The 15,947-nt window shown below is 45.8% G+C and overlaps 1 protein-coding gene across 1 annotated transcript in view; it reads left to right on the forward strand.

The window, feature by feature from the left end:
- ERBB3 (erb-b2 receptor tyrosine kinase 3) overlaps positions 1–15,947 on the forward strand; it is a 98,190-nt gene that overhangs the window by 61,390 nt on the left and 20,853 nt on the right. Inside the window, exons 5-16 of the mRNA XM_080994381.1 lie at positions 457–522; positions 1,513–1,631; positions 2,377–2,518; positions 3,311–3,424; positions 5,237–5,357; positions 6,539–6,612; positions 9,420–9,510; positions 9,892–10,091; positions 11,513–11,645; positions 11,750–11,840; positions 13,871–14,025; positions 14,760–14,813. Coding sequence (XP_080850507.1) covers positions 457–522; positions 1,513–1,631; positions 2,377–2,518; positions 3,311–3,424; positions 5,237–5,357; positions 6,539–6,612; positions 9,420–9,510; positions 9,892–10,091; positions 11,513–11,645; positions 11,750–11,840; positions 13,871–14,025; positions 14,760–14,813 — 1,360 coding nt within the window. The remainder of the gene's footprint in view (positions 1–456; positions 523–1,512; positions 1,632–2,376; positions 2,519–3,310; positions 3,425–5,236; positions 5,358–6,538; positions 6,613–9,419; positions 9,511–9,891; positions 10,092–11,512; positions 11,646–11,749; positions 11,841–13,870; positions 14,026–14,759; positions 14,814–15,947) is intronic.

A 15,947-nucleotide genomic window follows, 5' to 3' on the forward strand; every position in this document is an offset into this window, starting at 1 on the left:
TATGAAAACATGGAGAGAGGAAAATACATATATTTATACTCCTTCGAAATAGCTGCTTTTGACCTCTAAACTGAAACTAGAGAATGTTAAGTGAAGCCTTATCTTTCTAGCTGTCTCACTATTTCATAATATACTGCATAACTGGAAATAATAAAAAAAACTTAATATATACAAAAAAAAGAGAAAGAAACCATGGAGGACCACTGCCTGTCAATGCAGACAATTTGTCTGACTCTGCATAGGACAGATTCCTTTGTGCCTGTGTCAAGCTGCTGTGGAAGCCCTTTCAGGGAAAGATTGGAGTTAAAACACTTTGAATCAGGTTCCATACACATTAAGTAAATCGTATGTGAGGCAGGCCTTTGGACATAATGTGATTCTTATAAGCTTATTGGCCCATCGTACTCAGTACCTCTGGTTTAGATGGCTGATGTTGCATTTTGTCTCTCTGGATAGGTTCTCCATGTCATGAGAGCTGCAATGGTCACTGCTGGGGTCCTGGTCCTAATAACTGTCAAACGTGTAAGTATTACAGTGCCTGGGACCCAGTCTCCCCCCCAAACCAAGGACTTTCCAGATGTTTTGAACTGCAACTCCCACCATGCCCAGCCAGTATTGGAGGGCAGGTTGGAGGAGACTAACCCCTAACCCCAGGTTTGGTCCTTGGGTGAGCAACCGGGACTCGATTCTTCTCATGGCTGCTTTAAATTTGGGTTCTGTCATCTTAAACTTGGCATGGTGATAGACAGACTCCAGATTTGGAAAGGAAAGCTATGGCAGCACCTGCTTTAAACAATCTGCCTGCATATAATAGGTGATCCGTAACTTTTAACAACTGAACTACTACTGAAGAGGCCAGATGGCAGAAAATGCTCATATGAGGGGAACACAGTAAACAGATTTCATGATGATTTAACTCTGACAGTAATGGCATACATTTAAAGCACCTGGATACCACTTTTACAGCCATGGCCTCCCCCAGAGAATCCTGGGAATGGTAGTTTATTAAAAAGTCCCAAACGCTGCAACCTTTCTTCATAGGACTTGCTCCGTCTCCTCGATTGTTTTGGTTGCCCTTTTCTGAACCTTTTCCCAATTCTACGATGCTCCTCAACTGGGCAAAGTTGGTGCAAAAGCACTCAAAGAGCTCTCTTGCTCTCCTGGCTTCGCTTTGCTGGAGAGGCGCTGCGCAGCTTTCCCTCTGCGCAGCGCCCCTTCAGCGAAGTGGGAGGAGAAATGGAAGGGGCTCCGTTTCTCCTGCCGCTTCACTGAAGGGACGCTGCACAGAGAGGGAGAGAATCCCCCCCCCCCCGTTCTCCTCCTCTAAAACTAGGTGCGTCTTATGGTCGGGTGCGTCTTACAGAGCGAAAAATACGGTGATTTTTTTTCTATGTCCACCTCCCAGGGTCTTGGGAAGCTCAGGAGAAGATGGGAGGAGCCGACCATTAGAGTGGAGGGTGGGGTGATGGCATTGACTGCTTCTCACCCAACATTTTTCTCCTCCTGCCATAGTGACCAAGACCATCTGTGCCCCCCAGTGCAATGAGCGCTGCTTTGGCCCCAATCCCAATGAATGCTGCCACGACGAATGTGCAGGAGGCTGCACTGGCCCACTGAAGACAGAGTGTTTTGTAAGTAAGCAGTCTCTGTGTCCGGCTCTCCTTGGGTGTGCTTTGTATGACTGGTCTGTGTCGAGGAAGGGAGACGATTGGGAGAATGGGAACAATTTGGTTTTGAGTGTACATATCTGCCCCTTTTTCCTTTTGTCCCCACAACCTGCCTGCCAGCACAACCCTCCAATCTTTTGAGCTCAGCTCCTGATCTTTAGCTTTTGCCAGAGCCTGTGTCCTTTGTTTTCTGTGCTGGCTTGGCTTCTTTCCATGTTCAGCTACAATGATAATCTTCTTTGCAATCACAGTTTTTAACGGAATATTGGGGGAAATGTGGGTTATCCTTTCTCACCAAGCTCCCTATGGTGTCTCCATGGAGTTAGTGCCAAGCTTTTTGTGTGCTTTCAGGACTGGAGGAAGAATCTAGCATGAAGTGGGTGGAAATCAGCGTTGCACTAATACAACTGATCCATCAGCGCAAGCGTTTCTGCTTCTCTGATGGAACGGTCTCCCCTCTCCTCTCCCTGCATGCTGTTTTGGGAGGTCCTCTTTCCCTTCCAGAGCACATTTGAGGGAGAGGCATGGAAGAGGCATGGCGGAGCAGAGTGGGAAGCCCATTGCGCTAGCGAGAGTCCGAGTGCTGGCTTTCACTAGTGCACTGGTTTAGTTGAATCTGGCTCAATGTTTCAGCTTTCGGCCTGGAATGGTGGGGGTTGGGTGGGCATGATCTTACTCAGCTTTTTGTCACATGCTTTTTCAACCCCAGGCCTGCCGGCAGGTCAATGACAATGGGGCCTGTGAAACACGCTGCCCTCTTCCGTTGATCTACAACAAGCTCACCTTCCAACTGGAGCCAAACCCGGATGCCAAATACCAGTATGGTGGCGTATGCGTCAAAAACTGCCCCCGTAAGTCCTAGGTTGTAGCTATAGGGGAGAAGGGGGTGTTGTCTTCTCTGTGTGTGTGATAGGTGTTCCTTTAGATTGGAGCACCACTTCCTTCAGGGCCAGTTCAGGCATTATTCCCACCACCACCACCTGCAACCCATCTGGGAAAATTGCCACAGATGTGGCAGAACTCCATTGAGGGGCCATTATGTACAAAGGCCTCTTAAGCATTTATGCTGGCCCACACATTGTTTTCTTGTGAGCCACTTTGAGCACAGATGTACTGGTGGAAAATACAGCTTAGATATAAACTGACAGTCTAAAAGTCTAAATAAAATAATGTCTAATAAGATGTTTAATATCACTATAACCCAACACTAACAATTTGAGTATTTTATTTTAATTCTAATTTGATTGTTCCCAGATCAAGAATGAGAGAGAAGTCACAGTAGCTGAAGTCACTGCTTTTTTTCAAGTTTGAAAGCCTTTGGGGGTCGTCCCCCCTGTTTGTATTATGTATTATCTGTTTTTTATCTTGTATTTTTATGCTGTGAACTACAAGGGCGGCATACAAATTTAGTAAATATTAGTAATAGTAATAATAATAATAATCCTCTGCTGTTCCTTTTCTCAAAATGGAAGGAGACTGGATTCTTCAGTGAAAAACTAGGAGCCCCAACACCCCGTCTCTCTCCTCACAGTTACTTATGAGGTCCTGTTTTAGCCCCAAACATCCCTAAGGGGTTTCCAGTGACTAGTTGCTCACATTTCTTTAATCTTTCCCCTGTTCACCTCCTTCCCATTATTTTGCAGATAATTTTGTGGTGGATCAGAGCTTGTGCATCCGGACCTGCCCTAATCACAAAATGGAAGTGGAAAAAGGCGGCCGCAAGATCTGTGAGCCTTGCGTGGGGCTCTGCCCAAAAGGTAACATGAAGCCATAGCTTCTTCTGGCTACTGGAACAGGAAACTAAATAGGAAGGCATAACTGAGGCTCCCAGATCTTCTTCTCTGTGGAGCATATCCACCTTTCAAGTGTGAAGGTTGTGCACATGCCACGTAAGCTGCATATTTCTTCAAAGAACTCAGACAACCTGCCGGGAAAGACTTGGACTTCCTCTTCTGAACTTCTTTAAGAAACAAATGTGTCATTCTATACTCGTGCGGCATTTGCCCTTAATGGGTGTGTGCAATTAGTCCTTGGGGTACCTTGATTAAAAAGGTAAAGTGATAATTGACCTTGATTTGTATTTGTTTTCCATTTCTGACATTTATTAATTCCACCTCTGAAGATTTAAAGACCTCCGCTCCATATGCTGCCTGTTGAAGAGATTCTGTGAATAGATACATGACTTGTTCTTGGGATTTTCTTTTACATATTCTGTCTATGTACAGAAGAGGCTTTATACCCTCTTCCTGTAGCTTATTCCATAGGAAATATAATATGATATTTATATTTGTTCAATTGTACTTTATTGATTTCTCCCCCCCTTTCTTTTTCCTGCTATACAACCTCATTGAAAAGTTTTTTAAAAATACATATATAAACTTGGGACTGATAATAATAATAATAATAATAATAATAATAATAATAATAATAATTTTTATTTATATCCCGCCCTCCCCAGCCAAAGCCGGGCTCAGGGCGGCTAACAACAATAAAACAGTACAAAAGTACAACACAAACAACACTCTAAAATCATTCATTATAAAATTAATTAATTCAAGCCACTGGCAACCATTGGGCCAGAGCTCCGCGAAGATTGCTGAGGGAGGGAGTCAGGCTGTGCCCTGGCCAAAGGCCTGGTGGAACAGCTCTGTCTTGCAGGCCCTGCGGAAAGATGTCAAGTCCCACAGGGCCCTGGTCTCTTGTGACAGAGTGTTCCACCAGATCGGAGCCACAGCCGAAAAAGCCCTGGCTCTAGTTGAGGCCAGCCTAACTTCTCTGTGGCCTGGGACTTTCAAGATGTTTTTATTTGAAGACCGTAAGTTTCTCTGTGGGGCATACCAGGAGAGGCGGTCCCGTAGGTACGAGGGTCCTAGGCCGTATAGGGCTTTAAAGGTTAAAACCAGCACCTTAAACCTGATCCTGTACTCCACCGGGAGCCAGTGCAGCTGGTATAGCACTGGGTGAATGTGATCTCGCAGCGAAGACCCCATAAGGAGTCTCGCCGCGGCATTCTGCACCCGCTGGAGTTTCTGGGTCAGTCTCAAGGGCAGCCCCACGTAGAGCGAGTTACAATAATCCAGTCTGGAGGTGACCGTCGCGTGGATCACAGTGGCTAGGTCAGGGCGAGAGAGGTAAGGAGCCAACTGCTTAGCTTGGCGGAGATGGAAAAATGCCGCCTTTGTTATAGCTGCAATCTGCACCTCCATGGAAAGGGAGGTGTCGAAGATTACACCCAAACTCTTAACGGACGGTGCTGGCACTAATTGCGCCCCCGCAAGAGATGGGAGTTGCCCCCCCAATCCCATATCGCCCCGTCCCAGCCACAGGACCTCTGTCTTCGAAGGATTTAGCTTCAACCAGCTCCCACGTAACCATCCAGCCACAGCTTCCAAACATCTGGTCAGTGTGTCTGGGGCCGAGTCAGGATGGCCATCCATCCCAATTACCTAGTCATTTTTGCCTATTCCATCAGCTCTGGGGGCATGTTAGGGAGCTGTGTGGAGAGACGTTAAGCTGGTAGCTTTCACCTCTTTGAAACATTTAACCCTGACCCCCTGCCTTGTTTCCAGCTTGTGAAGGGACTGGAATTGGAAGCAAGTATCAGACAGTGGATTCCAGCAATATTGACAGCTTTATCAACTGCACGAAAATCTTGGGCAACCTGGACTTCCTTATCACTGGTCTTGTAGGGTAAGTATGCATGGATTGTTCTCTACACTAAGATATAACTTCTTGTGAGTTGGGACAGAGTGGCTAGGTAACAGCAGTGCAGCAGTAGCACTACTCAATCTACCAAATTGGTTGGTGCTTGTTCAGCATATTTAATGGATTGGTTACTATCCCATTCTTGGATTTTATTTAATAAATATTGTGAGTATAATTTGGAGGCCATATCTAAGGGGCTAGTAGATCTATAGTTGTAATATTAATAATAATTTTATTATTTATACCCCGCACATCTGGCTGGGTTTCCCCACACCCACTCTGGGTGGCTTACAACATATCTAAAAACATCAGTCCTTAAAAACTTCCCTAAACAGGGCTGCCTTCAGATGTCTTCTGAAAGTCAGTTTATTTCCTTGGCATCTGAAGGGAGGGCGGTCCATAAGAAGAGCGCCACTACCGAGAAGGCCCTCTGCCTGGTTCCCTGTAACTTTGCTTCTTGCAGTCAGGGAACCAGCAGAAGACCCCCCAGGAGAGGACCTCAGTATCTGGGCCAGGCATAGGCAAACTCCGCCCTCCAGATGTTTTGGGACTACAATTCCCATCATCCCTGACCACTGATCCTGTTAGCTAGGGATGATGGGAGTTGTAGTCCCAAAACATCTGGAGGGCAGAGTTCGCCTATGCCTGGTTTGGGCTGAGCGATGGGGGTGGAGATGCTCCTTCAGGTATACAGGGCCAAGGCCGTTTAGGGCTTTAAAGATCAGCACCAACACTTTGAATTGTGCTTGGAAACGCACTGGGAGCCATTGAAGATCCTTTAGGATTGGTGCTATATGGTCCCGGTGGCCACTCCCAGTCACCAGACTAGTTGTAGACATCACATCTCTTTTATTGCAGAGGTGATAAATACGCCATATCGGCTCCACCTTTGGCAGGTACTGACTGAGGCACCTTTTCCTTTAATGGGCTAACTGACAACCAGGATGAGGAATGAGCCCTTGATTAGCTGGGGGTTCCTTTTTGTGGGTTGTAACCTCCGCATGGTCTTGCAGTGTTCTCACAACCATGTAAATAACATCAGCGTTGCGAGTGCAGGGATTACCATCCTCTGTTAAGTCATCATGCATAGCAGCTCTTGAAGAAAAAGGCTGGTTCCACTTTGAGGTTGTCTGCTAGTTCTGACCGTTCCTGCTCTTGTTCTGCAGAGACCGCTGGCACAACATAGCTCCCCTGGACCCAGAAAAACTCAACATCTTCCAGACTGTGCGAGAGATCACAGGTGAACTGGGGTGCAGGGAACTCTCTGTGTCATGAGCAATGTGGGTTGTAAGGAAGGACTCTGTCCCTTTCGATCACTGTGGGTGAGTGGCTCCCGTATCTGAGAAACTGGTCAAATTGCCTGCCCTGGATGGGGTTGCAATCCCCACAAAAGTGGAGTTTTTGCAGGTGCATTTGGGTCCAGCTTTGTCACTGGAAGCCCAGGTAGGCTCAGTGGTTAGAAGCACCCCTTTACCAGCTGAAACTGGACCAGTAAAACTTGCCCACAGTAGTTCATGCACTTGTTTTTTTCATATTCAGATGGCCACAGTGTGCTTTACATTGGGCTTTTCTCATGTTTGATCTGGAAGCCGCAGTTGGTGCAGAATGCTGCAGCATGATTGCTGACAGGGGTGAGACCCTGTCAGCACATGACATCTCTGCTTAAAGACCTGCACCAGTTACCGATTTGCTACTGGGCCAAGTTCAAAGTTTTACTATTAGTATGTGCAGTCTCGGAAAATTTGGGACCAGTTTACCTGTGACATTGCTCAGGTCCACTCGACCACTTCGGTCTGCGGAGCTGGCACTGTTACAAGGTGCCATATAATACTTGTCCCGCATTTTAAAGAAATTGATCTTTTAAGGCTCATCCACAGTTGCTTTTTGCCCTGTGCTTTCTAGGCACAGGTTCCACACTATAAAGGACCATGTCCTAGTGCTTCCCCTCCCCATCCCCTTTATCCAGAAAAACCCGTTCTTTATCTCTGAATTGGAACAAATGGCGTGTCAAGGAAGTGGCTAAAACCACCTCTCAGGTTCGTCCCAGGTAGGGAATTAAATAAGAAACGCAACCAATTTTCAAGCAAGACCGTACCATTTTACAGTGGTACCTCTGGTTACGAACCTAATTCATTCCGGAGGTCCATTCTTAACCGGAAACTGTTCTTAAACTGAGGTACCACTTTAGCTAATGGGGCCTCCCGCTGCAGCCACTCGATTTCTGTTCTCATTCTGAAGCAAAGTTCTTAACCCGAGGTACTATTTCTGGGTTAGCGGAGTCTGTAACCTGAAGCGTCTGTAACCTGAAGCATCTGTAACCCGAGGTACCCCTGTATTAACTTTACCGCAGTAAAGGACAGTCCCATAAGTGATGGGCACTGTAATGACCGCAGGTTTCACACAGCTTTCAAACATACGTCGTGCTTATAACTTCCCCGTTGTCCATTCCGCATCACCCATGACACGACATCTCCCTGTTTTGCTCAGAATAATCCTACACCTCGCACACACACATGCATTGAATTATCTGAAATATTTAATGACCTTCATTGCGATGCATATTCCTTATCCTATTAGCTCACTAGCTACCATTCGCCCGTCACTGTGCCTCTATAGTACACATGGCATTACATAAACAACCCTTTGCCCATCACTGCATCAGCATATGGTCAAGAGTAAACAGGCTTTGTCCTGGGCAATCCATTGCTTCTATTTCACGATTATACTATTTCAGGGGTTTTAGGGTGACTTGAGGGGTGCAATAGCAGGGGATAAAGCATTTTCTCTTTCACACACATGGTTTGCCCATTTGCTCCAATTCAGCTGTAAAGAGCGGGTTTTCGCAGGGAAAGCACAGGACTGAAAGAAAACAAAACATAAAAAGAGCCTTTGAACATGGCACTCTAAATTGTGGACCTGTGTCTGGAAACGCAGCATGGAAGGAAGTCTGGACGAGCCTTATGTGGTGTAGTGGTTAAGAGCGGTAGTCTTGTAATCTGGGGAACCGGGTTCGCGTCTCCGCTCCTCCACATGCAGCTGCTGGGTGACCTTGGGCTAGTCACACTTCTTTGAAGTCTCTCAGCCACACTCACCTCGCAGAGTGTTTGTTGTGGGGGAGGAAGGGAAAGGAGAATGTTAGCCGCTTTGAGACTCCTGAAGGGGAGTGAAAGGCGGGATATCAAATCCAAACTCTTCTTCTTCTTCTTCTTATATTTTGGAGCTCCCTGCCTATTAACCAGACAGGTGCCTTCACAGTACCCTTTTCAGTGCCTGCTAAAAACATTATTTATTTAGGCAAGCCTATCCAGACACCTAGAATGTTGATGTGCGTTTTAATCTGGTTTTTAGCTTACCATTGGTTTTAATTATTTTTTTTAATGTATTAAAAAGTTGGGTGGTGTTTTTTTTTTACCTGCTGATGTTCATTCTTTTCTGGAAAGCGCTTTGAGGTTTTTGGGTTTTTTGTTTTTGACAATCAAGACCTATATAATTAATAAAATGTTTGATATGGTACCTAGTGTGATTTTAGTATATAAGCAGGAAGGGTAGATAGAAATTTAGAGAGTGGTAATATGGCTTAGGAATGCATGTGAGTTGAGAAGGGACTGTGGATTGCTGGGACAAGCCCAAGGTATCGTATGCTTGCTCCTTGTTCACCGGGGGAAGCTGCTGGGTTCAGATTCTTTCCCATGCCTGCCTGGGACTGGGCTGAGGTTGACCCAGTGCAGGTTGTGATTGACCCCAGCCTGGGTGGGGCAGGAGCAGCCTAGGAACTCTCAGATCAATGTAGATCCCACAGTGCACCGCAAGAAGAAATAGGCAGGTGTCCTGCTAGAAAGGGGAGCTTGCAAAAAAAGCAGTACAGCACTCCTTGAGAGTGGTATCCGCTGTATGCCTATGTGGAAGCTGGAGGAAATAGTGGCATTTGTATACGCTTGAGCCCAGAAGGTGGCATAGAGACCAGAGAGCTAAGGACTCTGGAGGTGATGGGAGAATGCTTAGGGAAGGTTGCACCAGAGATCACTGACCTTGTATCCTTGTTCCTAGGTTACCTGAACATCCAGTCGTGGCCCAAACACATGCACAACTTCAGTGTCTTCTCCAACTTGGAAATCATAGGTGGACGCAGCTTGTATAAGTAAGAATTGCTCTCTTGGACAACCCTCCTTCACCTTGCTTACGAGTTGCAGAAGGAGTCTTAGGGCTTCATTGTTCTGGTGATGCCTAAGGCTACCTATGGAACAGCTGCTGTTTTAATGCCATTCTGAAAAGTCACAGCATTAAGAATGGCTGAGTCTGGAAACTAGTCACCTCCCCACCTAAATCCATGTTTGTAGGGCTTGGTGGACAGCAGGGCCGGATTTGGACCCCGGTCTGCCACTTGCTCATGCTTCTTGTACAGGCAGACCCCTCCCCAGGGTTGCAAACCATAGAAACTAGCTGTTCCTTCCCAGCCATAGAACATAGTCCCCATTCCTCCTCTTCCTGAGGCTGACACTTTGGTTTGTGCTTTTCCTAGCCGTGGCTTTTCATTGCTGATCATGAAGAACATGAATGTGACCTCTTTGGACTTCCGCTCGCTTAGGGAGATCAGTGCTGGCAAGGTCTACATCGCTGAGAACCGGCAGCTTTGCTATTACAACACGGTCAACTGGGAACGTCTCTCCCGCCGGCGTTCGGACCTTGACATCAAGAGCAACAAACCTGCCAGGAAATGCAGTGAGTGGGCAAGCTGGGAGCCTGGAGTTAGGGGACTTGGTGCTTCTTGCACTAGGCCGCATTGCCATCAACAAAACCAAACAACTCCTTCAAAGGAGTTTCAACATTCTCTTATCCTTGTCGAGGGCTCAGTCACTCTCTCACTGTGTAGTAGATGCCACTGAACTCTGGTAGGGTGCAAACAGCACATGATTGGAATGTGGAAAATATGAAAACAACAAGAAGAGGGCAGAATTATAACTATGTGAGAGGAGTTCTTCAGAGGTCCAGAATATGGGAAGTCTGTATGAAATTTAATAATTAATAATTCAGATTGTAATTTGGTTATTTTATTTTATTTTCATTTTTATTTTTTTGAATTGGATTATGATTTGATTTGTTATAAATTGGATGTTCTTAATGGAAAATTTATAAAAATTATTTACAAACAAACAAGCAGACAAACAGTTCTTACGGAGAGGAATTCAAGGCAGCTGTGTGGCAAGTGTTCCTTCAGCACAAGCATTTTGCCAGGTGAAACAATTCCCCTCTCCTTCCCTGCATAGTGTGCTGGGGGTTCTATCAACCACCCCCCTGCAAGCCGATTTCAGGACATGGGGGGGGAACCCCATGCACTACTGGAAGTCCTTGTGTGGGTTTCCGCTAGCAGGATTCAAATTAGTTGAATCCCACCCATATGTTCCAGTGGCAAAACAATTGTGCAGTCTCCATTGTGCTCTGTTTCCTTGGCTTATGCTACCTGCCCATCTGAACAACTCAGCGCAGGAGTCAGTGACTTGCCCACTGCAACATCAGAGCAGATGCTTGCTGCTGGATACCACTTGGACTGTGAACATGCTAGTTCATGGGTAGGCAAACTAAGGCCTGGGGGCCGGATCCGGCCCAATCGCCTTCTAAATCCGGCCCACAGACAGTCCGGGAATCAGCGTGTTTTTACATTAGAATGTGTCCTTTTATTTAAAATGCATCTCTGGGTTATTTGTGGGGCCTGCCTGGTGTTTTTACATGAGTAGAATGTGTCCTTTTATTTAAAATGCATCTCTGGGTTATTTGTGGGGCATAGGAATTCGTTCATTTCCCCCAAAAAATATAGTCCGGCCCCCCACAAGGTCTGAGGGACAGTGGACCGGCCCCCAGCTGAAAAAGTTTGCTGACGCCTGTGCTAGTTAGTATTAACTGGAATAAAGTTGTTTCTGTGGACAGACATCTAGAGAATCGTACCCCTGCTATAGCCAAATGATGTTGGGTTTAAAATAGTAAATCTATGACTTTCCCCCTTTTGTTGGTTTGTCCACAGATGGGTCAGGGAGGTGGGAAAGGGACTTGAAGCATTTTCCTTCCAGGTACCACATGCCCCTCCCCACAACTTAAAATGGGGCCCTGGTCCCAGATGTGATCCAGGCACTCTGTTTCTCTCCCAGCCCAAGAGGGGAAGGTCTGTCATCCTCTTTGCTCCACCGATGGCTGTTGGGGTCCTGACCCAGATCAGTGTGTCTCCTGCCTTAACTACAGCCGTGACGGAACCTGTGTTGACTCCTGCAGCTTCTACGAGGGGTAAGAAATAGCCAGCCATGGACACCTGCTTCCCTTTTTGCCTTCTCGTTCCACCCTGGCCCCAAGTGTGTAACTCCTCTCCTCTCCTGCTCTGCTCTGCGTAGGGATGTTCGAGAATTTGCACAAGACGGGGCGTGCTTCCCATGTCACCCGCAGTGCCAGAAGATTGAAGGAGGCCTAACCTGCAATGGATCGGTATGGCAATGTCACACAGCTTCTCCGGAGTGGTGGGGAAGGGTTGGTGGGGTGGCAAAGATCTGTGTGCCTTTTATATCCAACCTTTGCAGATGATGATAATGATAATGATGATGATGATACTACTACTACTACTACTACTACTAATTTATTTATTTATACCCCGTCCATCTGGCTGGGTTTCTCCAGCCACTCTGGGCGGCTTCCAACAAAATATTAAAATACAATAGTCTATAAAACATTAAAAGCTTCCCTAAACAGGGCTGCCTTCAGATGTCTTCTAAAAGTCTGGTAGTTGTTTTTCTCTTTGACATCTGGTGGGAGGGCGTTCCACAGGGCAGGCGCCACTACCGAGAAGGCCCTCTGCCTGGTTCCCTGTAACTTGGCTTCTCGCAGCAAGGGAACCGCCAGAAAGCCCTTGGCGTTGGACCTCAGTGTCCGGGTAGAACGATGGGGGTGGAGACCCTTCTTCAGGTACAGTGGGTCAAGGGCGTTTAGGGCTTTAAAGGTGAGCTTCAACACTTTGCATTGTGCTTGGAAATGTACTGGGAGCCAGTGTAGGTCTTTCAAGACTGGTGTAATGTGGTCTTGTTATGTTCGATGCAGCTTGGAACACATAAAATAATGTGAAAGAGTTGCAATTAAGCTATATGCTTTTCCTAAACAGATTCCACCTTTCCTGAAAGCCAGAAAACTAGAGCTCAAATGAACCACTTCTGGGAGGTTATTTCATAGCTCTGGGGACACAGCAACAAAGGCCCTGCTTCTCTCTTAGTGATAATACTTGGAGCAGTGCCTGTGTTCCAATATCTTATCAGGTACTAGGTCTCCTATGAAAAGTAATGGCCTTTGAGGTATAGGTTTCAGGCTGTGGGAACAGGACCTGCTCCAGTACATCCTGCCTGCCTCCTTGTTACGTTGCTGTCTTTTTAAGCACTGGGCCAGCTGTACAAGCATTGCAAGCAATTGCTTGGGGGGTAATGACATACTTTTAGGATCGCGCTTACTCTATAGTATAAAGGGCCGAGGAAAGTGGATGCAGAGAGGCATGCCCACACCCATTGTTTCATTTTACCGTATTTTTCGCTCTATAAGACTCACTTTTTCCCTCCTAAAAAGTAAGGGGAAATGTGTGTGCGTCTTATGGAGCGAATGCAGGCTGTGCAGCTATCCCAGAAGCCAGAACAGCAAGAGGGATTGCTGCTTTCACTGCGCAGCGATCCCTCTTGCTGTTCTGGCTTCTGAGGTTCAGAATATTTTTTTTCTTGTTTTCCTCCTCCAAAAACTAGGTGCGTCTTGTGGTCTGGTGCGTCTTATAGAGCGAAAAATACGGTATATATTTATAAACTTATTTCCCAAAGCTCAAAACCAGTGAGCGGATCGTAACAAAAACATACAGCATTGTGAAACAGTAATACACGAAAACACACAAGAAATTACAAAGAAGTATCTGCAGAACAAAACAAATTGAGGCAAATTCCTGCTGGAAAAGAGACGTTTTGCAGCGGCTTCCAAAATCCAACAAAGCTGCAGATTGTTATTCCTCATGAGGAAGAAGATTCCAAAGTCACAAAGACCCTGCTTTTGGCTGCCACCGCCTTTATTTAATGAATGGAGCAGCTTTCAGGGCCAGATGACCCAGATCTCAACCAGATTAAATGCAGGGAAGGGTATCCAGGTCTCCCTGTCACTTTGCAAGGCAATATTAGGGCTTACATTTCAGGCCACAGGCTGCAAATGTTTGGGTGATCGAACGCCTTGGGATGTTCCTAGTTGTCCTCCTGCTAGTTACGGAAAGTTCAGACCATGCAGAGGTCTGTGGAGGGAATGCTAGAGATTCCTTTTACTGAAAGCTTTATTTACAGTTTCAGAAAGAATAGGAAATGACGCATGCACTGCTAAGCCTAAGGTCACATTCAGTATGTTTTCCTCAGACGCCAGGGGTTGAACCCGGGTTCTTCTGCATGCAAAGCAGTTGATCTATCACTGAGCTGTCTCCTCAATTAATTTCACCTCCTCTTGCTCCTCAGGGTGCTGATGCCTGTATGCATTGTGCTAACTACCAGGATGGGCCACACTGTGTAGAAAACTGCCCTGCAGGCATTGTAGGGGTAAAGGGGCTCATCTTCAAGTACCCCTATGCCAACAATGAGTGCCGGCCGTGCCATGAGAACTGCACGCAGGGGTAAGTGAGAAATCGGGAGTTTCAGCAATAATACCTAATTTATTTCCATAGTATGTTGCATGCAGATAGCATCATCATAATGTGCAGCCGAGTGACTTGTGTTTTGAAAAGAAGTAAATGATCAGGGAAGGGAAATGATAAGTGAAGAAGAACCAACAGCACCTGTTCTGTAAAAGCACATGTGGACTATTAAAAACAACATTGCAGTCAAATGAAATCGTGGGCGGGATTTGAGATAAAAGCAGCGGAAGAAAAATAACAAAATAATTGTAGAGAAATGTTCTGCAATAGATGCAGTGGAAAAGGTTTGAGTAAAAACACTGTGGGAAGCCGCCTTACGAGACAGTGTATTTGATTTGAAGGTAATTGTGAAAACGTTTGAAAAATTTAATTATATATATATATATATATATATATATATATATATGAGAATTGTTAGTGAATGTGTTGCATCAATATGACACTATAAAATCATTGCACACATCTGAACCCTCACCAGCTACAGTTGAAATGCTATTGCAGCTAAGAGAGCAAAACGAACACTTTTTAATTATGCCTGTCAGCCTAAATCATAGTTAGTCGTCAACTGGGGGTGAGTGGTGTGTTATATGGTTTTCTGTCTATTGCAGACGGAAACTGGGGTTTGTGGTTTTTACTTTCCTGCTAGAGGCTGTTTCCCTAGATTCTTGGATTCTCTGTCTCCCAGGATAATTATTGGATTTCATTTCTTATAGGTGTGATGGACCACAGCTTGAAGATTGCTTCATGGAGGAACTGCCTGTTCACAGGTACCTATCAGCACCCCTTCACCTAGTGAGGGTGCGGGGATAGCTTTATAAATTGCACACACCCACACCCCAGTGTGCTTACTCTTACAGATTACAAATACCAAGAAGAGATCTTATCACCATGAAGTTCAATGGCAGAGCAGCATATTTGCATTCAAGTTCCTAGGTTCCATCCCTTACCTACCTTAAAAGGTAGCCGTGAGGATGGTTGAAATAATGTGCATGGAGCACTTTGAACACTTAAAAGCTGTTATATAAAAGCTAAACAATATTGCTATTGTTGTGTTAACATGGACTAAAGCCACTGGAGACCAGATAAAGTCTTTCTTCTAAGGGCACCTGGTAGTTAACCTCAACAGCTTCTATGTACTGCTTAATACCCATTAGCCCATAGCATAGCTTCTAATGTCTAGTTAAGATATTCCTGCTTGAACCTATCAAATTGCAGGGTTTTTCAAATGGTTTGGCCTTTTTTTTCAAATTACAGTGGTGCCTCGCAAGACGAAATTAATTCGTTCCGCAAGTTTTTTCGTCTTGCGGTTTTTTTCGTCTTGCGAAGCACGGTGTCGGAAAAGTTTTGGAAAAGCTTCAAAAATCACCAAAGTCTTCAGAAACCTCAAAAAAGGCTACCACACCACGTGCTATGAGTTGCTCCTCGAAGTCAAGTCACAACTGTATTAACGGTTTTAAGAAAAAGGAAACAAACTTGCAAGACGTTTCCGTCTTGCGAAGCAAGCCCATAGGGAAAATCGTCTTGCGAAGCAACTCAAAAAACCAAAAACCCTTTCGTTTTGCGAGTTTTCTGTTTTGCGAGGCATTCGTCTTGTGAGGTACCACTGTATGTCAAAGGCTTTTAATCAGCCTTGCCCCCACCCCTTTCCTTTTCTGCCTCCTGATTTCTCAGCTGGGGGGGCACCTGTTTTTTAAGTTGCTTTTCGAAACTGAAACATGAATCCTTTCCCAAATTCACCCTGTTTCAGATGCCGGTGCTTTAAGGAGCTGCCGTCTTAGGCCTGCCAAAACTTCAGCAGGCCAAGGCAGGGAAACCGGCCAAGATCGCAGCCTTTCTCTCTCGCTGCCATTTGTTGCCACCTTTTTATGGTCCTTCCACTGAGGAGGCAGGCTCTTGTGTCA

The sequence above is a fragment of the Podarcis pityusensis genome (assembly GCF_964106645.2).
Source record: "Podarcis pityusensis genome assembly, chromosome: 2".
NCBI classification, from domain to species: Eukaryota; Metazoa; Chordata; class Lepidosauria; order Squamata; family Lacertidae; genus Podarcis; species Podarcis pityusensis.